This window comes from Zingiber officinale, chromosome 7B (assembly GCF_018446385.1).
Source record: "Zingiber officinale cultivar Zhangliang chromosome 7B, Zo_v1.1, whole genome shotgun sequence".
Lineage (NCBI taxonomy): Eukaryota > Viridiplantae > Streptophyta > Magnoliopsida > Zingiberales > Zingiberaceae > Zingiber > Zingiber officinale.
The window spans coordinates 95,431,915-95,454,530 of record NC_055999.1 but is presented as its reverse complement, the minus strand read 5'-3'; the positions used below and the strand labels follow the sequence as shown (position 1 = coordinate 95,454,530).

General features: G+C 40.9%; 2 protein-coding genes and 1 pseudogene across 4 annotated transcripts; 2 read left to right on the top strand and 1 right to left on the bottom strand.

Moving 5' to 3' along the window:
- Positions 1–4,956: 4,956 nt before the first annotated feature.
- Positions 4,957–5,445, top strand: LOC122004564. The gene has a single exon (XM_042559429.1). It carries the CDS (start codon positions 4,957–4,959, stop codon positions 5,443–5,445), a length of 489 nt encoding a protein of 162 aa, XP_042415363.1.
- Positions 5,446–9,309: 3,864 nt separating this feature from the next.
- On the top strand, positions 9,310–17,604 carry LOC122006373 (uncharacterized WD repeat-containing protein C2A9.03-like). 3 transcript variants are annotated; one of them, XM_042561847.1, is made up of 11 exons: positions 9,310–9,469; positions 9,570–9,659; positions 10,561–10,711; positions 11,269–11,436; positions 11,521–11,607; positions 12,346–12,480; positions 12,614–12,724; positions 15,973–16,064; positions 16,138–16,243; positions 16,491–16,577; positions 16,832–17,604. In XM_042561847.1, the coding sequence occupies exons 3-11, from the start codon at positions 10,574–10,576 to the stop codon at positions 17,243–17,245; spliced, it is 1,338 nt and encodes a 445-aa protein (XP_042417781.1). In that variant the 5' UTR covers positions 9,310–9,469; positions 9,570–9,659; positions 10,561–10,573; the 3' UTR covers positions 17,246–17,604. The 3 variants fall into 3 exon arrangements, with proteins under 3 accessions (XP_042417781.1, XP_042417782.1, XP_042417783.1); XM_042561849.1 differs by having other exon boundaries at positions 9,351–9,469; positions 9,542–9,659; XM_042561848.1 differs by lacking the exon at positions 9,570–9,659 and having other exon boundaries at positions 9,327–9,469.
- Positions 17,605–18,229: 625 nt separating this feature from the next.
- On the bottom strand, positions 18,230–18,406 carry LOC122007456 (annotated as a pseudogene).
- Between the last annotated feature and the right edge of the window lie 4,210 nt (positions 18,407–22,616).

Below are 22,616 nucleotides of genomic sequence, written 5' to 3'. Positions count from 1 at the left end.
GGAGCAGGGGGTCATCATCTGACGAGGCGCCCGTACGAGACACAAGGAAAGGAAAAGCGCCCCGGAGCGCCGCATCCCCTGAATGGATCAATAGGTAGTTCTCAGAGGAAATCTTACAAGATCCTCTGCCTCGACATTACACCTCGTTGGCGTTCGGGACATACAACGGGATGACCGACCCAGATGATTATCTAGATCGGTTCGACAATGAGGCTACGCTGCACCAGTACATGGATGGAGTAAAGTGTAGAGTCTTTCTCACGACTCTCTCTGGATCGATGCAGCGGTAGTTCAGAAGGCTACCGGGCAGCTCGATACAAAGTTTCAAAGATTTTCGAGTTGCCTTCCAGCATCCCTTCGCCAGCAACCGATGCTACTAGAAGACAAGTGTCAGCCTTTTCGCCCTAAAACTTGGGCCAAGGAAGTGCTCCGAGCGTACATCCAGCACTTCAACCAGGTGGTCACGGATATCTCCTCGGTCTCGTCCGAGACCATGATGAATGCCTTCACCCAGGCACTCGCCAAAGGAGTCTTTTTCCGATCACTCATCAGGAAGCCAGCTCGAGACTTCAACCGCATGCTGAAAAAGGCCAATGAGTACATCAATGTGGAAGAAGCTCAGGCGCCCAGAAGAAAGGAGGTGTCGATCGAGCATTCGGCGTCGACCGAGCGTAGACCGGCTAGCATCCATCTGCCGCCAAAAGGGCCAAGAGCTGAGGGAGCACATCCACATCAAGAAGCCCGGGTACACGCCGTACAGCATGTGGCATCCAACCGACCGAAGGTGTCAAAGGGCAAGGTATGGACACCTATGTTCTGTTCGTTCCACCAATCAGCGACACACAACACCCAGGACTGCTGAGCACTGACGCTGATCGTCAGCCGGCCGACGCCCAGGGGGTATCGCCGTCGCTCGCCATCTCCCGATCGACGGGATCGTCGTCGTTCAACCGAGCGGCGAGAAGACAAAAGAGAGCCCGAACGCCACCACCATCAGCGAAGGGAGGAAACTGATCCCTCCAGAATCTCGTCCGAGCAGAATAGGCCCTCCGCCCGGGAAGAGGAGAACCGAAATAACGCCTCACGAGGCAAGATAGGCATGATTGTCGGACGGTTGACCGGTGGAGATTCCAACTGGGCTTGGAAATCATACGCTCGGCGGTTGGAGATCCATGACGTCGGATACAGCAAGGAGAAAGCCGAAGGGCCCGAAATCAGCTTCGGACCTCGGGACTTAGAGGGAGTCCAGATCCCTCACGACGATGCCTTGATCATCCGAGAGTGATCGCTAATTATACCATTCACTGTATCTTTGTTGACACAGGAATCTTGGTGAACATAATTTCAAAAAGGTGTTCGATCAGCTGCAGATCGGTCGGGGCGAGCTGCTACCTATGACGACCCCGCTATACGGATTCACCGATAATGAAGTTTTGCCGATCAGGCAAACAGAATTGGCCATTTCACTCAGAGAGGAGTAGGGATGTAAATGAACCAAACGGTTCGCGAGCTATTCGGAGCTCGATTCGGTAAAAAACTTGTTCGAGTTCGTTCGTTTATCTTATCGAGCCGAGTTCGAGCTCGATTTCGAGCTCGACAGTTTTATCGAGCCGAGCTCGAGCTTAAGGATATTGGGCTCGTGAGCTCGCGAACATGTTCGTTTATAGGCTCGCGAGCCAAAAAAATGAGCCTTAAACCGAGCCAAAAAACGAGCTCTAAAACGAGCTCTAAAACGAGCCTTAAAATGAGCTTTAAAACGAGCCAAAAACGAGCTCTAAACGAGCCCGAGCTCGCATAACGAGTTAGACTCGTTAACTTTGATAATCGAGCTAATAACGAGCCGAGCTCGAACTATTCACGAGCTGAGCTCGAACTATTCACGAGCTTGATAATTCTAAAACGAGCTGAGCTCGAGCCTTGTGATAAAAGCTCGATTCAAGCTCGAGCCCGAATATAACTTAAACGAGCCGAGCTCGAGCCTAATACTGTTCGGCTTGGTTCGGCTCGTTTACATCCCTAGAGAGGATAGGACCATGAACTTCATCGTGGTGGACGCCCCCTCAGCTTACAACGTTATCTTAGGACGACCGACCCTCAACGAGTTCAGGGCAGTTGTCTCTACCTACTGTCAGAAAATTAAGTTTCCAGTAGATGACCGGGTTGGAGAAGTCAAGGGCGACCAACTTGTCGCTCGGCATTGCTACGTTGAGATGGTCAAAACCGAGGCCAAAGCCACTCGGAAGAATTACTGAAAAACCTCCTGCCCTCGCGTGCGAAGAAAAAGAGGAAGTCTAGATCCATCCTTGCCGAGCGGAGGCCACTACTTTCGTGGTTGCCGACTTAGAGGCCAAGCAGAAGACAGAATTGGTCGTTTGTCTTCAACGGAACCATGACATGTTTGCATGGTCAACGCATGAACTACACGGTATCTCCCCAAGCGTAACTCAGCATGAGCTACATGTTCGACCAGACGCTCATCCGGTAAAGCAACGCAAAAGGGATTTTAGCGCTGAGCAGAACCTGATCATCCGAGCAGAGGTAGAAAAGTTGTTGCAAGCCGGACACGTGAGGAAAGTTCAATTCCCAATCTGGCTCGCCAACGTCATCCTCGTCTCTAAACCGGGCAACAAATGGTGAGTCTGCATCGACTTCCGTGACCTCAACAAGGCATGCCCAAAGGACTTCTAGCCGCTACCTCGAATCGACCAAATGGTGGACTCCACTGCAGGGATGCGAGTTGATCTGCATGCTAGATGCCTACCAGGGTTATCATCAAGTGTCTCTCGTCCGCGAAGATCAAAAAAAGGTCAGCTTCATTACGGTCAACGATACGTACTGCTACAACATCATGTCATTTAGACTCAAGAATGTCGGAGCCACTTATCAAAGATTGATGAACAAAGTATTCCGACGACAGATCGGTCGTAACATGGAGGTATGCGTAGATGATATATTGATAAAATCCCTCCGAGCGGCTGACCTATGTGCAGATATTAAGGAGACCTGCCGGACACTCAAGACTTATGGGATAAAATTGAACCCAAGCAAGTGTCTGTTTGGCGCAAAGAGTGGGTGCTTCCTCGGCTACATAGTAACCGAGCGGGGCATCGAGGCGAATCCAATCAAAGTGAAAGCGTTGCAAGACATTTCCCCACACCCGCAACTTGAAGGAAGCTCAGCGATTGACCGATCGGATCATGGCGTTATCCAGATTCATCTCCAAGTCATCCGATCGGAGCTTACCATTTTTCAAAATACTGCACCGGGCGATAAAATTTCAATTGGACGAGGAGGGCAACAAGGCATTAGAAGAGCTCAAAGAATACCTCAATTCCCTGCCTGTACTAGCCAAGGCATATGTCGGCGTGCCGCTCCGGATCTACTTGTCGTCTATAGAACATGCGGTAGGTTCAGCATTAGTTAGGCAGAGCGGCGAAGAACAACCAGTGTACTTTTTAAGCCATATATTAAAAGATGTTGAGTCCCGCTACACTGGTCTTGAAAAGCTGGCTTATGCTTTAGTGCTCGCCGCTCAGAGGCTTCGCCCGTACTTCCTCGCTCACTCGATAATCATGATGACTAACAGTCCCTTGGGAAGAGTCCTTCTCAATCTCGAGGCGTCTGGGCCACTAATCAAATGGACAACGGAGCTCAGCGAGTTCAACATTCAGTATCAACCCCGAACTGCCATCAAAGCACAGTCCTTGGCGGATTTCGTCACCAAGGTATAGAGCCCAGAGCAAAAGCCGTGTGGAGGATATATGTGGATGGTTCGTCCACTCGACAGGGGAGCGGCATCGACATACTGCTCATCTCCCCGCAAGAAGATCAAATGCAATTGGTCGTTCGGTTAGACTACAGGGCCACCAACAACAAAGTCGAGTACGAGGAATTAATAGCCGGCTTACAGGCCGCTCGGCACGTCGGAGCAATCAAAGTCTTGATCCAGTTAGATTCTCAGTTGGTCGCTTAGCAACTGTCCAGAGCGTTCGAGATAAGCAATGTCTGACTCAAACTCTATGCAGAGGCCTTCGAAAAACTGAAGTCCAACTTTCAAGAGGTCGTTATACAGAAGATCCCTCGATCAAAAAATCAGGCTACAAATGAATTGGCCAAGTTAGCCAGTTCACTGTCGTCGATTATCATGGCGCAGTCGATCGAGAAAACCTATTTGGTGGCACACGTCGATCGAATGGAAGGGCTCACTTTCCCGAGCGATTGGAGGATAGCGATGATAGAAATCCTGCGGTCGAGAGCTACCCCGTCCGATCAGGAGGAGGCTAGGTTATTAAGAAAAATGGCTGGGTGATTCACTCTGATCGAAGACCAGCTGTATAAGAAAGTCTTCTCCCGACCTTTGCTCAAGTACGTTGGGTCAGAAGATGTCGACTACATACTATGAGAAGTGCACCAGGGATCTTGCAAAAGACATCCAGGTGGTCGCTCATTAGCGAGGAAAATTCTGCCGGCTGAATATTTTTGGCCAACCCTCCAGGAGGATGCCGCTCGGACAGTAGCCACGTGCTTATCCTGCCAAAAGTATCACAACATCTCGCACCGACCCACCGAGGGGATAAAGGCGTCCACAGTCTCTTGTCCGTTCGACCAATGGGGCATGGATATCGTCGGACCTTTCCCTATGGCAACCGATCAACGAAAGTTCCTGCTCGTCGCAGTGGACTACTTCTCCAAATTGGTCAAAGACGAGTCTCTAGCCAAGATAACTGAGCAGATAGTTATGAAATTCGTATGACAGAACATCATCTGTCGGTTCGGTATCCCTTGCCGACTCGTCTCAGATAATGGAAGACAATTAGTCGGTCAGAGGCTAGGGAGTGGTGCGAAGGATATGATATCCAGCAGACCTTCACTTCCGTGGACTATCCGCAGAGCAACGGGCAAGCAGAAGTCACCAATCGGGAAATTCTTCGAGTCTTGCATGTTTGGTTCGACCATATGGGAGGCAGCTGGATTAATGAGCTCCCGAACGTGTTGTGGGCCCTCCGCACGACATCGAAGGAGGGGACCGGTCTGACCCCATTCCACCTAGTGTATGGTGGTAAAGCGGTCGTCCCCGTCGAAGTCGGATTAGAGTCCGATCGGGTGCAGCATTATGATGAAGGTAACGCCGAGCGGAGGCTTTTGGAGCTAGACTTGATGGATGAAGCGCGTGCCAAAGCGGCTGTTCGACTGATGGCGTATCGACAGTGGATGCAGCAAACCTACAACCGGAGGGTGATCCTGAGGTCCTTCCAGGTCGGCGACCTCGCTTGGAAGAAAGTCAGGCCAGTCGGGGATGTCACCAAGCACAAAGCCCCATGGGCAAGGCCTTTCAAGGTCATGGAAAAGCTCCGCTCGGACGCTTATTATCTAGAGGACGAGACGGGAAGGCGGCTCGAACAACCATGGAGCGCAAACCATCTCCAACCCTATCGGGCCGGATGAGAGTTGCGCAAGTATAAAAGCATATTTATACATTTTTGTACGTCCTCTCTGAATGCAGGTCAAAATAAAAAATTTCTAAGTTATATGTCGAACGTCACATCGAATAGTCAAGCGACGACGTTAAACGCAAGTCTCCACCAACGGTCGAACAACGACCTTAAACCTTAGTCTCCACCAACGGTTGAGCAGCAACATTAAATGCAAGTCTCCACCAACGGTCGAGCGGCGACCTTAAACCCTAGTTTCCACCAACGGTCGAGCGGCGACCTTAAACCCTCGCGTCATCGACGGTCGAGCAGCGACCTTAAACCTTCGCACCACTTGTATCGCCCCCAAATCGTCGACTAGATAAGCGGGTATCAAGGCGATCGCTTTGTCACATTTGGAAGACAAACGTAAAAACGGCAAAAAAGAAGAATGTTAAAAAGAAGACGTGTCCCAACTTTGCCCAAAAAGTTTAGGCCGATCGGATGAAGACAAACAGAAAGTACAACCAAAAGATCCCCAAACAAGACATATAAGAAGACTTCAACACTCATTCCAAGTAATTCAGAGCATCGTCCGGAATAGAGTCGTTGAGCTGGTCACGGTCAATGATAATGCCAGCCAGATCGGCGGGCAGGTGCCCCTTCTTCTTGAGTTGGTCAAAAACGTTGTCAATGGCAAGTCAGAAAAGTCGAAGAATCCGGTCTACAAACTTGTTAACGAAGGTGTCAGACCGGATGTAGGCCACCTTCATCTCCTTGAATCGGCTGGGCTCGCTTTCTTTGTGCGTCTCTAGGGCCGACCGGGCGCTCTCCAGGTCTGCCTTCACCACCGCCAGATCGACATCCTTTTCGGACAGCTGACTCCTTAAAGTGGCTTCTACAGATTCGCGGGCTTGCCGCTCAGGCGCCAGCTGGTCCTTTGCATTTTTCAACTTGTCTTTTGTCTGCTTTAACTTCTGCTCGAGAGCCCGAGCTTCCACATTATTCTTTTCTAGATCATCAACGGCCCTTTGCTTTGCTTGCGGTTGTAGCGAGTGTGATTTTGCTCTCGAAGGTGGAAATCTCCTTTTTGAGTCGGTCAATGTTCCCGGCCTGCTCAGTACTCTTGCCTCGCTCGGCAGCGAGCAGCTCTTCACTCTTGGCCAAGTCGGCCTGCAGTTGAGCCACCTGAGTGTCATTTAGACCATGAGTGGTACCCGACTGGTCGGGGGCTTCCTTCAGCCGTTTCAGCTCATCCTCCACAAAAGCGAGCCTCTGGCACATAGCAAGGTTGTCCACCCAAAACTGCAGAAATCAAAACCGAAAGTAGATCAGAAACAAGGCCAGATTAATTAGTATAGAAGCTGAAAGAAAAACTCACACCGGTAAGTAGCCTAGTGTGGTTGTCCGCTAATGCACCCGGGGGCGCGGCCGCCGCCCGGGCGCGTACATCTTCCCACACCTCGGCCAAATGGGCTCGAATGATGATCCGGTGTTTAGTCTAACCGGCCAGTCTCCCCGCGTCGAAAGCTCTTCGGTAGGAAGGTGGAGGGTGGCTGTGACGCGTCTCCGACCGGTCGGGGCCGAATGGGAAGAAGCCGATCGGCCCGCGCGGGAGGAAGAGGGCGCAGGGTTGATGCTCGACCTTAGGATGCGACCCTGAGCCGATAGTGGCGGCAGGATGGCGATTGGAGAGGCGACAAGAGGGTCGGAGGGTGTTTGGTTGGAGGAGATATTGGCGGCCTTCGACAATATCGGTCTGGAAGCACCAGGTCGATCGGCGATCCTCACTGTTGAAGACGCGGAGCGAGCAGCTTTCTCCGCTCGACGCCTCTTGCGAGTATTCTCAAGCGGCGCTTTCGATTGCGAGCCCTCTTCTGGAGCTAGCTGATCAACCGGAAGCCCTACGATCGGCGCACCAGTCGCTGCTCCTTCGACTGGCACCTGGCCCGACTCCCCACCGGCCTCTTGAATAAGCTCTGGAAGATCTTCCTGTTGAAATCCCCGATCGGCTAAAACTTCGACCACTACTTTGTCAACTTCGGCCCTGGAAAGCTTTGATTGCCCGACCAGTTACAAAATAAAGAAAGAAATCAGTTAGACAAAGAGAAGAGAAGCAAGTGAACAGTTTACCTAAGTCGATCGGCTCAGACGGGCTGATCGAGCTAAGGCCGAAAAGTGTTAGAACTCCTTCCTCCAGTAACTTGTGAATATTGAACTTCTGACCAGCTAGCATGGAGGCAGCATGCAAGTAGTCCGGAGCACTTTTATAGCAGGGCAGTGAAGGTTGAGGCCCCAACGAAAGTTGTCAAGTGGTTTGGACGGAGGGTCGGTCGGGAAAATGAATAAAAAATTATAGAAGCGTGCACACACATGTTACAGGAGCCCTATATAAAGGGGGGTCAGGCATGCATCGACAAAAGTATGCTTTCCTTATGATCTCTACAGTTACGCTACAGTTTTAATTCGGTGCTTCTTGCTTCGCTGGAGGTTGACTTGAGCATCTGAGGATCATTGCCGGGATCCCTGCCCTGGCTCGGTACTGACGCTATTAGTGTTACAGGTAAACGTGGAGTTCATCAAAGATCAACAGGAGCACTACACCCCCAACCTCCACTTCCCCGACTTCCGGACAGGATCACCTTCCATTATTTTCAATGCGAACGTGATCAACAACCACCTCGCCGTTCTGTTAATGTCACACATCTCGATCGAATTAAAGCAATGGCTCCACAATGAATGCCCTCGTTCGTCACCTGATCATTCATGGCATGCACGCCTCGTCACCGTCTGAACCCTATCCACATCTTCAAGTACTTCAATCGCCGGCGGTCTTTTCATCGCTTCTCCTATAAATTCCGGGCAAAGAAGAGTGTGCCAGGCGCGACGTAGAATGGAAGGGATGGACGCCCGAGGATTATGGGGGGAAGTCATGTACTGCCTCATCATCGCCTGGCTTTCCATCATCTCCAGCTGGATCATATTCTCCGGCGTCGATGACGACGGCGACGGCAGCAGGAAGTGCCGGTAGAGCCGCCGCTTCGTCTGAGAGACCGCCTTCTGCGACAGCGACTGTGATGAAGGCTACGGAGTGTTCAGTGCTTGCTGTTGAGCGGCAAAGAGGAGATCGACTTTATCTCTGTAATCAATTCTGCGATCAACAGAATTTGTGTTGCGGATATATCGTGAGAATAAAGGAGTACCGCACGAAATTTCATTAAACAAACCACAGAATTAAAATCGTTTTGGGGAGATAAAATCTTCAAAGCAATCCAAAATTAAAATAGCAGAGAAATGTCGTCGTCGTCGTCGCAAGCAAAACACTGCATCAACCGCAGAGTACAAACCGGGAGGCGGGGAAGAGGATTCCGGCGACCGAAAGGAGGCAAAATTGTAACGACGTTCCAGCGAGCGGAAGCCGCTTAACCTCGAGGACCACCAGCGAAGTGATCAGGGAAAGGCCGGCGGGGAGCCACCAGCCGCAGCAGGAGGGGCCGGCGAAAAACTGTTAATTATATACGTTTAAAAAACTATGATTAACGTATATTATTCATTTATTATTTTCTACGCAGTATCATAATTATCTAAAGCAAATTTTAAAATAAATTCATACCATTTAAAAATATTTATTATTTCAGGAATCTATAATTACATATATTATCTTGAAGTTAATATTATGCGACAAACAAAAAATATATTAATTAAATAAATTACATATCTATAATTTAGTAATTAAATATACTTGATTATTTGTGGGACAAAAAACTTGTGAAGAAGGGGCATGAATAAATAAAAATAACTTTTTGGGAAAATTGCAAAAGAATTAATTCAGAGAGAATGATATTTCCGTAAATATTACGCCGACTATTTTCTGTATTATCCAGTCGTATTTCACTTTTTTTTTTTTATAATTTTCTTTTTCCCAAAAAAGGCCCTTAACCTAATCCGATCCCTTTTAGCTCCCAGAATTCGCTCGATTTCTGCCACAAGGCGTCCGATTATTCGGACATCAGCATCGTTTCGATCGAGATCCGAAGGCTTCCTGAACCCTATCACAGGTGCATACCAAATTGCCAATTATGAAAATTAAGGTTTTTTTTTTCCCGCGATGCTTCACCTGTCATGATTAGTTCTTTGGTGTCTGTGATCTGTTCATAGGCCATCGGCTTCTGTTGTCGTTTGTGTCGTTAAGTGCGAAAGTCTAGGTCTTCCTTCTTATTGTTGCTTTGTCGACGGATCTCGTTGAAGGTAAAATCCCTTTTCTTTTGGGTTGAATGCATTTTTCTATGTTTTTGGATAATTTGATTTCATTTGGCTCGAAATTTTGTTTTTTTAGGCTTGTTCTTGTCAGTTACAATCTGATTCTGTAGAAAGTTTTTGCCTTGATTGTTCATATCCTCTTCCTGTAGACACTGTTGTTTCCCATTCTCCTTTCTCCTCCTTTGTCTTTCTTTTTTCCAAATTTAATTCTTTCTTCTCATTCGCATCCACTTCTCCTGTGGTTGTAGTGAGTCTCCCTCTCTCTCCTCTTCCTGTCTGCAGCACTGCATCTCCAATATCATCATCCTCCTTTCCGAGACAAAACCAACATATGGCACTCTTATCTCCTTCCCTATCTCTCTATTCTTTTTCACTCCCTTATGAGCTAAAAGGGAAGGTGGGGCAGGTTAGGAGAATGGGTCTTGTCCAAATACTTATTTGGATCAGGCATCACATTTTGATAAAATTATACTACCCTATGAAAAAATTCTGCTTGTTGTTAGCAAGCATAAACATACAGTTGTTACTTCTGAAGCTTCCCATTTAGGCCACTATATTTTATTTTTATTACTCTTATATCTGCTTTAATGATGCATGTACTTTTGCTTACTCTACGAATGTACTGTTTCCAAAATCAAAGGTACCAGTTAGTCTGGTTAGAGTAGACTATAAAATTAGTTGCTAATTTGAGCTCTCAATAAGTAGGACACATATGTTGTTATGTAATAATCATGCTCTTAGACAATTTATCTCCAAATAGAATAATAGGAATAGGTGCATAACCTTGCATATGCTGAAATTACCGCTCTGATTTAAGTATGTGTGAGTATAAACAATGCATTTCAAAGTTAACTCAAAGAGTATGTTGAAATCTCTTTATCTTTGGCAGAGGCATATACTCCATGCAAAATCACCAGTTTGATGATATGGATGAAATGGTGGAAAATCATGAAATGGGAGATGGAGAAGATATGTATGAAGAATTCTATGGTGGAGCGCTAGGCAATTCAGACTCTGATGGCGAAGATTATGACCCGTTGGTATGCTGTGTCTGCTGCTGCACCCTTTCTTATCTTCAACAGCATTATATCATTTGTATTTTGTAATATTATCATTCTATTTTTAGTTTTTATCTAGGATAAATTATGAAAATCACCAGTAGATGGCCTAAGCTGAAAAAGTTTGAGGGCTGCTTTAGGCCTTGCTAGTCAATATTAAAATCTAAACCTAAGATCGATATTAAGTTATTAACTGTAATAGAGGATTAAGATTCATTAGCCAACCCCAAATGTTTGGGACTTAGATGGGACAATGATGATGGTGGTGGTGAGCATTGATGGATTTGGAGTAGAGAGAAGGCACAAGAAGTAGAGGGAGATTAAACAAGACTAAAAAGACTTAATTGGCATGAATATTATTAGCGATGTAACTTGCATAGAGCTTGATGAATGTTTAAGATCCATGTAGCAGAAATAGTCAGGAAAATTGCAGGTTGATGGTGGTTCTCTTCATAGTTGTACTTTGGATTGTTATCCAAACTGTTCTTTATTTCTCTAGTAATCAATTGTTCACAACTTACCTTTGTTTTGAATTTCAGAATGAAAGAGAAATTGATATTTCCTCTGCTCAAGCAAGGAAAGGAAAAGATATCCAAGGAATTCCATGGGGTACGCTAAACATCACACGTGAGAGCTACAGACGAACCAGGCTGGAACAATACAAAAACTATGAGAATGTACAAAATTCTGGGGAAGCATCAGAAAAGGCATGAAGCAAGTGGTTCAATTTTAACTTTCCTCACTACTTATACTTGTTTGATCATAAACTTATTTGCCCATTAATCATACAGGAATGCAAATCAACCCAAAAAGGTGGCATGTATTACGAGTTTCAGAGAAATACAAGATCTGTCAAATCAACAATCCTTCATTTCCAGGTGAGCATTTTTCTGCAGGGGCAAGCAATTCCACCACTTTCTGGGCTTGTTAACGATGATTCCCTATCATTTGACCACCAGTGGTGCCTGTAGATTCTACAAATTTAGCCATTGTGTTATGCTAACCTTAAGGCTTCAATTTGAATTATGCAAACTTTGTCATCAATGGTACATGTCAGGAAGTAATCCACAAGTTATGAACCAATTGCATTCATTAATATGTTCTTCTTGTTTGTCCAAGCTTTTCATTTTTCTGGGTAGGACAATGCTTTAGCACAAAAACTCTTCATATCTTATCTTAATGTTGGTATCAATTTCTCCTCACAAAAGAATGATGATATTTGATGGTTTTGATTAATTGAACTCTCTTTGAAGACTTAAGAATTTATTTGGTATCTTACTGCATATCCATGGCAAGTTCCTATTGTTTGCATGGGAGCTACTTTCCATGATACTAGAAGATTTTGGATGACCTTTTTGTTTTCATATCTGAATTGAAAAACCTAAATTATGTGGAATATTTACAAATTTGTATCAAAAGTTTGCCACGACAAGTAGTTGAATATGACCTTACATATCCATTTCTCAGTTATTTTGTGGATTTTTGAAACCTATAATTCATCCTATTCAGCCGTTCATTTCTTAAGCTGTCTGAATCATTAGGAGTCTGAATTCTGTTTATTGATGGACAGAGCTATGAAACATTAGACTTACCTGGATTGATATTTTAATTTTCAGTTGAGAAATTTGGTATGGGCTACATCAAAGCATGACGTCTACCTAATGTCACATGATGCTGTGCTTCATTGGTCTGCTCTAAATGGCAAGGAATATGAAGTTATCAATGTCTCGGGGCACATAGCTCCTTTTGAGGTGTGTTCAAGGAATCTGTTTACTTGACTATTGCTTATGAATGAGTTGTCAATTGTGAACTGCGTACTTATGGGCTTCTGTCCTTCTGATATATCGAATACTTTTTTACATTTGTCCATATCTTTTTCTGCAGAAACACCCTGGAAGTTTGTTGGAAGGATTTTCACATACTCAAGTTAGTACACTAGCTGTGAAAGATAATATGCTTGTAGCAGGAGGATTCCAAGGAGAACTTATATGTAAGGTAATTTCTTTCTGGTTGTCAGCCTACATTTGAAACAATTTGTCATACCATAGATGTGGTTGATCAACAAGCTCATTGCGTCATTCTGCAACAAGTGGTCAATTAATCTGTCTGTCAAGACAACACTTCTCCATTAATATACATATTTTATGGTTAAGCAATAGGTTATTGTCCCATGATTGATATTGCAAAGGAAAGCTGTAAAAGAAATAATCGAAGTATGTATATGGTAAAAAATGGGGGCGTTTGGTTTAGGGGAATAGGAGTGGGGAATGGGAATGAGAATCATTGATTGTCATTGTTAATGTTTGGATTATTGGAATAGGAATACAAATAAGGGAATGAATCCTTGAAATTGGGTAATAACTCATTCCCATGTACCTCTCCTTCAATGAGCCATTACCCTATTTTCATCAATCAAAATATTTCCTTATTCCAAAAATACTCTTGACCTAAAACTAAAATTTTCTCCCATAATACCAAATATCAAAATATATTTATTTATTTTTTCTTTCATATCACTTCTCTCTCCTTGTTCTTTCTCATCATATTTTCTCTCTCATCATTTTATCACACACTTTCTCTCTCCTTAATCTCTCCTATCACACTCTCTTTCCTCTTTTTTCTCATTACACTTTCTCTCTCATCATACTTTCTCTCTCCTCAATCTCTTCCATCACACTCTCTTCCTTCTTTTTCTCTCATCATACTTTCTCTCTTCTCAATCTCTCCCATCACACTATCTTTTCTCTTTTTTTCTTATCACACTTTCGCTCTCATCACACTTTCTCTCTCACTCCTCTTTTTTTACTCAACACACTTTCTCTCTCATCATATTTTCTCTCTCCTCAATCTCTCCCATCACACTCACTGCTCTCTTTTTCCTCATCACACTTTCTCTCTCATCATACTTTCTCTCTCCTCAATCTCTCTTATCACACTCTCTCCCCTCATTTTTCTCATTACATTTTCTCTCTCTTCATCCTCTCCCATCATACTTTCTCTCACATCATATTTTCTCTCTCATCTTCTCTCATCATGATCTCTCCTATCACACTCTCTTTTCTCATTTTCTCTCATCACACTTTCTCTCTCTTCATTCTTTCTCATCACACTTTCTCCCTCATTATTCTCTTTCATCATATTTTCTCTCACATTCATCTTTCTCTCACATCTAATTTTTTCTCTTATTTTCCTTTAAGGGTAAAAAGGAAAATTTTGATTTATTCCGATAGAAAATATGCAACTAACCAAACATTGCTTTTAAGAGTGATATTCATGCTCATACCCATTCTCATTCCACAATACAATGATTCTCATTCCGATTCTTATTCCTAGGAAAGAACCAAACGCCCCCTAAGATTTTCATCAAAAAAAATTTATTTGATTGATCTCAATGAACTGAACATGGAAGAAATTAGGATAATACTAAAGTATCACTTTATGACTAATATTGGGTTGCCTCCATGGCAAGATAACCATGACTTTGTATGTAGCCTTTTTTCTCTTGAGGAAAGGTCCTCGTTTGCCATGGTATTCTTCATCTTCATCTTACAAGTATGGATGATACAACATAGAGCCATGTATCTAACCTGGCAATCTCTGGTATGAGAAGAGAGGGACTAAAGGAGAAGGGAATTTTTTAAATGATCAAAAATGACTAAAACCAAGCTTTGACATTTGGTGTTCAATTCCAAAAAAAATCTTGTCAAGTACCAAGTTGCAAATTTCATCATCAGTGATCATGACTTCATGAGCTACAATAGGTAGGCATTGTTTGTATGTCAATTATGTTGTTAATTTTTGGAAATGAGAATGCTTTAAAGGGGTTACTGGCACTGAAGTTGAAAGAGTATAATCTGTTGAAAATTTAGCTGATAAAGATAGATGTTTGAATGCCCCTTGTTAAGGTAGCAACTCTTCTATATCTAAAATGGCTCTGGCACTTGAACAAATACTCATCAGAACCATTTTTATTGACATGCCAAATGGAACACCCACATTGAGAAGATCAGTGGATTTTAACTCATCAAAAACATCATCTGAGACAAAAACAACCATCAGGTTCCTTGACACTGAGTAGGGTTGAAATGTTGACCTGAAAGGTTGGATTACCAAAAAGGAAAACAAAATCAGAACTTTAACTTTGGGGAAAAAAATCCTAACCACTTTCAGTTCAGTTTTTTTAAAAAAAATTGTGGGGTTTTTCAGTGATATGTGTTATAAGATGTATGTTAAGGTATGTAAGATTTGTGGGATTCTTCAATGATATAAAAGACAGTCTAGTGTAGAAGCTTCCGCCAATGCGGGATGTGAGAAAAGGTCGGACCACATTGAGTCTATTGTGTGTAGCCTTATCTTGCATTGTAAAAGGTTGTTTCCACAACTTGAACTCATGACCTCAAAGTCACACGACAATAATTTTACCATTGCGCCAAGGCTCTGGATTCTATATATGTGCTTTAAAAGCTGAAACCCACCTAAAACTTGGAAAACCCAATTTTGCAAATAAAATAAAATAAAATCAGAAATTTAGACCCAAACCAAAATTTACAAATACTTAAAACCTAAACCTTGATTAAAACCTGGAAAAAATCATCTTTATTGGATGTTTATTTCTGGCATATTGTGATTTTTTAGGCAGATTGTTTTTTCCATAATCAAAGATGGCCAATAGGTTCTATCAGTTACAAGAGTTGAAATCTATCAAATTAGAAGGTGTTCAGATTAGAGGGAGACCAAAGAAAACAATACTTGATGTAATAAAAAATTTATTTAATCAATTTGAATATTACTAGTGATATAACATTGCATATAACTGATGAAGGAATATTCATGTGGTTGACATCACAGCCTAATGATGATGATGGTCATACCCATTGAAGCTAATTGTTCAAGGAATCAAATTTAAGTTAGAACTTGACATCCTTTGACACGATTAGCTTGATATTATTTGTTAGTGTCTATATAAAAGTGCTTTGATTATTTTTTTATGTGCTTGTTATTCTGATCAATGAACTTCTGCTAATTTATTTTCTGTGTTTTCTTCTTTGTGATTATTTGTTCTCATTTACCCTTAAATTTGTAAGTGAATTTTTTACATATGTGCTTGTTCTAGCTAAATATGATATCAATAGGTATTATCAGAACTTGTTGTTTCAATTTATCTGTCCTTCCATCTGTTACATAGAAGTGTGGTATGATGAAGTCAATATTACCTCAAATTTTTTTCCTTCAAATTGAAACAGTTTTTAGATCGGGAAGGAATTAGCTTTTGCTGCAGAACAACATACGATGACAATGCAATTACTAATGCCCTGGAAATTTTTGAAAGTTGTAGGTAAATGTAAATTACTGATTTTCCTAAAAATATCTAGTTGTCTGCTTGATTTTCTGGTCTATAATCTATCCAGTGGGGCTGTTCACTTCATGTCTTCTAATAATGACTCCGGAGTACGAGATTTTGACATGGAGAAGTTTCAACTTTGCAGCCATTTCAGCTTTCCATGGCCTGTGAACGTAAGATATAATGCATTTCTTGTTGAGTTAATCTAGTTTCTAGTCACATTAATGTGCATCCCATATTATGTCGGTCTGAATTTCTGCTTGTAGTGGTGCCGCTTCGTTGAGAAAGGAAACTCAACTCAATCAGTTGTAGCGGCAGCCTACTGGGATTTTGATCTTGACAATTTGTTTGTTTTGCTTACAAAATGCTATTTTTGTTCAGTTACATATACTCACATCTGCAATTCTGTTCTTGTTGCAGCATGCATCTATTAGTCCTGATGGAAAGCTTCTTGTCATTGTTGGAGATGATCCTGACGGCATGTTGGTTGATTCTCACACAGGAAAGGTTTGTATTATCCAAAATATCTATCTTGGTAAGAACTGTACTAGGGATGAAACAATCAGAACAGTTATTGAGAATCTAAGAATTTTACATCTGTTCTATTATTTTTTTAAAATAATGATTTGAAAATGTTTGTTTTTAGAAGTTGTCATAGTGGAAATGGGCCGTAGTTGTCTAACAAAGCTATACCAGGAGGTTAGGCTTTTGACATTCAAGTAAAGCTTGAGTGAATAATTGCATAACTCTGGTTCTTGCAGACTGTACATACCTTGAAAGGTCACCGTGACTACTCCTTTGCATCGGCATGGAATCCCGATGGCTGCACATTTGCCACTGGCAACCAGGACAAGACTTGCCGCATTTGGGACACCAGGAACCTCTCCAGTTCCGTGACTGCATTGAGAGGCAATCTAGGCGCTATCCGGTCGGTCCGATTCACATCCGATGGCCAATTTTTGGCAATGGCAGAACCTGCGGATTTTGTTCATATCTACGAGGTGGGAACTGGGTACAACAAACATCAGGAGCTAGATTTCTTTGGTGAAATCTCGGGCATGTCTTTCAGTCCTGACACAGAAGCACTTTTTGTTGGTGTATTTGATAGAACTTATGGTAGCCTCTTGCAGTACAGCCGCACACGAAACTACTCTTACCTTGATGCAATGCTGTGACTTCTGAGTAGCAAACATGCATAATTAGTATGACCATCTGTTCTGGGCGATGGTGCTAATGGCTTTGCTGTTCTTCATGCCCGTGAGTCAAACAGATGTTGCTCTTTTCTTTGAAACAGTGTGTTTTGTCAGAGTCCAAGTCTTGTTTTAAGTAATTCCAGTGCGTGGTTGACTTGGGAATGTTTAGATAGGAATTTTACTTTTCATTCTTGCTGATGTTTTTGTTTGTCTAGTTGACATTTAGGTGAGAAATTATAGTGCTTTGGCCTCTATAAATGTAAAAAAGTTGTTGATTCTCCAATACTGTGTTAGTGTAAAAAAGTGAAATCTTGTGCAATGAAATAGTTCGTGTCGCATAATATTATATTTATGCTCTATTTGATGAAAAAGTCAGGCGGGGGATTCTTTGCGGACCATAAGATGGATCCCATATGCTAATTGATTGATTTGGATGGATTCCATTTGCTAAATAGATCGGGTTTATTCAAATCAATCAATGAATACAGTGGACCGTTCCAAATTCAAAGTACCATTTGTACAAACGCTCTTTAAAAAAACATAAAGTGTAGCATGAATACTCATGGGCCTAAATAGACTAGCGGAGTGGTTGTGTCATGAACACAACATGATTATCCATGGGTTTGGGCCTACTAGCGGAGCAGTTGTGTTGCGAATTATAGTTGAGTACTCAGGTGGACCATGACTCTCATCGGCAAGGAGCGATTTGTGAAAGTTGGCTATCAATGTCTAATAATGTAAGCACTTTCTGAATCTACTTTATGACCGGTGGAAAATTTTAATGGGACTAGGCTAGTAATCTCTCGAATTAATTAGTTCGAATAATATTTATATATATAGAGAGAGAGGTATTTGATTTTTCAAACGGATGAATTTTATATATTAGTCATTGCACACGCGTTGCATGTGTAATACAGTGCATGAATACACGTAACTTAGTATCCAAGGCCCATAAATTGGACTTAGTAAAGATGCGTCAGGCTCATGTAGTAGTGCAATGCAAGGGCGATGTTCAGGAACCCCAACAGTAAACTACTGTAACGAGCTCTCTCATAAAAAATTAATTTAATTTTTAATATTAGATATTAAACTGATAAGAAGTGATACTATACTTGATCAAAGCCACAAGGTCGAGAAAGGTACACTTTTAATGGCACCAACCCAAAGTATTTATAGAAGTTTCTCCGCTTGTGATGTTACTAGTCCTAAGATATGGGGAATAAGAGAACCATGACAGTACATATTTTTTCTATAAAAAATAATCAGAAAAAATTACTAACAAGTCTTAAAATTATTTATATATATATATATATATATATATATATATATATATATGGGTAACCATGGGTGACAGTCTACGTGGGTACTTGACGCGACCAGAATCTAAATTTTTTTAATTCTTCTCTTCCTTTACTTAAGCTTATTTTTGCTCTTCTCTTCCTTCGCTCGCCTCTCTTCCCTAAAATAAAATCCCTAAACCCTCTTCACCACTTATCCACTCCTCTATTCCTCCTCTTCCAACCCTAAATACAGGTTATCTTGTTTAACTCTCAATTCGTAGCAAGTGAGTTAGGGTTTTTATCTAAACTATACTGCACACCCCTCTTCTCCTTTTTCTACTCGTGTTTCAAAATTCACATTCCACATCGACCTTAGGAATTTCCTTGAAACTATACTAGTCATCTCCCTTCTTTCCTTTTTCTACTCATTTTCATAATCCACATTCCACATCGACCTTATGAACTTCAATTGCTGATTTTGAATGACCAACACCAACGGTGGGATAATTTTTCTTTCAAAACTAGCACCAACGTGGTGCTAGTCTTTCAAAACCAGCACCACATTAGTGCTGGACCCAACGTCGGTCCTGGTCTTTAAAAAATTAGCACCACATTGGTGCTAATTTTCTTTCAAAACCAACACGAACATGGTGCTAGTCTTTCAAAACCAACACCACATTGGTATTGGACCCAACGTTGGTCCTTGTCTTTTAAAAAATTAGCAATACATTGGTGCTAGTTTTCTTTTAAAAATTAGCACCATGTTGGTGCTGGTCTTTCAAAACTAGCACCACATTGGTGATGGTCAATGTTGGTGCTAGTCTTCCAAAATGACTACCACGTTAGTGTTGGTCTATGAAAACCAACACCAACATGATGTTAGTCTTTCAAAATCAGCACAAACATTGTAGTTGATTTTTCATTATGTTTTATGATTAATTTTATAGTTGATTCTTGTAGTTGATTGATAGTAGGATATAGAAGTTATATTTTTTTAAATGCTATTTAGAAGTGTCTTATGCAATGATTTTGTTGCTTTGGATGCATTGAGCTATTTAAAAAAAAAAACAGCTCCACATTGGTACTAGTTTTTAAAAACCAGCGCTATGTTGGTGTTGATTTTAAAAATCAGTACCACATTGATGCTGATTTATAAACAGTGACACCATATTAGTGTTGCTTATTATAAACCAGCACCAACATACCTAGTATTACAAAGTAATGTTTTTTTTTTTGGATTTTGAATCATTATTATTACCATCATTTTGTAATTCACATGGACCTTTGTAGAATTCTTCCTTGTCTGGCTTGAACAAAGAAATTTAATATCATACTATATTTTGGATGAGATTATGATTGTAGTGAACTTCATGGATTAAGCAAGAAAACTGTTGCTCGACTTATAGTTGTCTAGTAATTGATATAATGTTTGTGCTCTCGCTTGAACTGTTGCTCAATTTTTTTGAATCTGGCATTCTACATTAATGGAAGAAAATTTTTGTGATGAACAGCTATACATTTTCCAAGTTGATAATGATCAAAAGCCAAAAACTGGGATACAATTCACATTACTAGAGGAGACATTTATGTTCTATAATCAATATGCACGAGAAGCCAAATTTAGCACAGGAATAAGCAATAACAAGAAAAATAAGAAAACTAATGAGGTAATCTGGAAAAAATTTGTATGCTTTAAAAAAGAACATACAGATATTCAACGGAATATGTAGACATTAAGTGATAAAATCAAAAAGATAATAGCACATGGCGAAGTTAGAATTGGATGTAAGTCAAAGATTTCATTAGTGAAGGAACAAATTAGACCTAATTGGGTTCTCACTAACTTCATTGAAAATCAAAATCATCCACTCTCGACTCCTATAAAGGTACATTTTCTATGCTCACATCATAGTGTTTCAACAGTAAAGAAAGCATTGACTCAATAGTTTTCAGATGCTAATGTGTCAACTTGTCAACAAGTACGATTATTGGATATAGAGTATGGAGGGCTTGAGCATGTAGGTTGCATAGAAAGAGATATTAAAAACTTCAAGAAAAAGCTAAGGGATGAACAAAAAGGCATTGATGCTAAAACACTAATCAAGTTATTTTCCTCTAAGAAAGAGAAAATTTTAGGTTTTTCCTTTGATTACGATACTGATTCAGATAACAAATTTAGTAGATATTTTTGGATGGATCATGTATCAAGGAGGACATATAGTGTATTTAATGATATAGTTGTATTTGATACGACATATAGCACCAATAAATATAGGTTAATTTTTGCACCATTTGTAGGAGTTAGTCATCATCATCGAACAATTATTTTTGGTTGTGGCTTTTTAAATGATGAGAAAACTAAATCTTTTGTTTGATTGTATAAGAAGCTCATAGAAGTCATGCCGAAAGGTGCATTAAACATGATCATCACATATTAGGATCCTGTTATGACGAAAGTTATTGCCCAAGTTTTTCCTTAGATAGTGCATCGATATTGTTTATGGCATATAATGAACAAATTCCCATATAAATTACGCCATTTGAATTTTTGAAACCACTATCAAAGCATAAAGAATGTTATTGCAAATTCTATAACACTTAGATGAATTTGAGAAGTCATGGCAAGAGGTTATCAAGTGTACTAACTTGAAGAAAAATGATTGGTTGTCATTGATATATGAATTGCCACAAATGGGTGTCAGTTTATTTTAGGCATATATTTTATGCTGGAATGTCAAGTAGTCAGAGATCTGAAAGCTCATATTCTTTTTCAAGAGGTATTTCTAAAATTAGAACTCATTAATGGATTTTATCATCCGTTTCAATAAGACATTAAGGCATCAAAGACACAATGAGTTAGTTGCAAATCATATTAATATAAATGAGCATCCAAAGATTAAAACAAGCTAGCCAATGGATATTCAAATAGTTAAGTTGTACACAAAAAAGATATAGCTGGAGTTTCAAAGTAAAATGAGTGATACTCTTAGTTATATGTGTAACAAGCATTTACATTAGTTGACTCAGTAGTTTACCTTGTGGTGAATTTTCAAAGTTATTCTTCCTCCAAACCAAGGACGCCCACACATCACCAATAGAGGGACTACATATCTTGTAGATGTATGAAATTTGAGTTCAAGGGCATTTCATATAGGCATATGTTAGCTTATTTTCATATTAACCAAATGTTTCATTTACTTGATAAGTATATACTCAAATGATGGACATGAGATGCAAAGGTTGAAGCTGGTTTTTATTTGGAAAGGGAAAATTTAACCGATGATCCAGAAAGGTTTTTGATGATAAGATACTCGAGGTTATCCTTTAGATCTTCGATATTAATTGATGATACGTCTTTGACAGATGAGGGGACAAATTTCTTGGATCAACATGCAATTAGATTGTATCTATAGTAAAATTTAAGAGATGAACATTAGTAGAACATGCGATAATGAAAGTCAAAGAAAGAAATCCATAGATGAAGCCCTTGGTATTGTTGATTTATCTTTAGTAAAAACAAAAGGATGTGGGAAGAGATTGAAATCATTAAAGAAGAAGTCAACCTCAAAGTCCAGGCTATGTTGTGGATGCGGGCTTCAAGGTGTATCACATGACAAGCACAACTGTCTAATTTTGCAACAAGAGTATGTGTCGATTAATTCTATATTGGTATTATAATTTTAATTCCCAATCAATTAGTTTTATTAAATTATGTAAATATGAGGATGTGTTTATTTTTCAAATCAATTATAGATAACCAAAATGTGACAAGCGATGACAACACATATGAAGAATATTTGTCATTTGTAGCTGGTACTATCAAAGTTTTTTATTAAATTATAGCGGTTGATTAAGAAAATTGAAGTTAGTAATTATTTTTATTGTTGTAGGTTCTAATAACATAGTGTAAGATGAATGAGGGTTTAGCATCTTTCTTCTATTTGCATTCTTCATTTTAATATTGTAACATCATCTTTGTTATTGTATTTTTCAACATTCTTACCAATAAAAGGTTTCATTAACTAAATTATAGCTTGAGAATAGTGAAGTAACTACTTTGAATTTTCTCTAGC

What these genes read in the sequence shown, in the direction of transcription:
- LOC122004564 (XM_042559429.1), top strand. Translation starts at nt 4,957, where the DNA reads ATGGGAGGCAGCTGGATTAATGAGCTCCCGAACGTGTTGTGGGCCCTC.
- LOC122006373 (XM_042561847.1), top strand. Translation starts at nt 10,574, where the DNA reads ATGCAAAATCACCAGTTTGATGATATGGATGAAATGGTGGAAAATCAT. An exon ending in AAGGAGAACTTATATGTAAG is followed by an intron (nt 12,725 to 15,972) that starts GTAATTTCTTTC and finishes AAATTGAAACAG; the next exon opens with TTTTTAGATCGGGAAGGAAT. An exon ending in GCTTTCCATGGCCTGTGAAC is followed by an intron (nt 16,244 to 16,490) that starts GTAAGATATAAT and finishes TTCTTGTTGCAG; the next exon opens with CATGCATCTATTAGTCCTGA.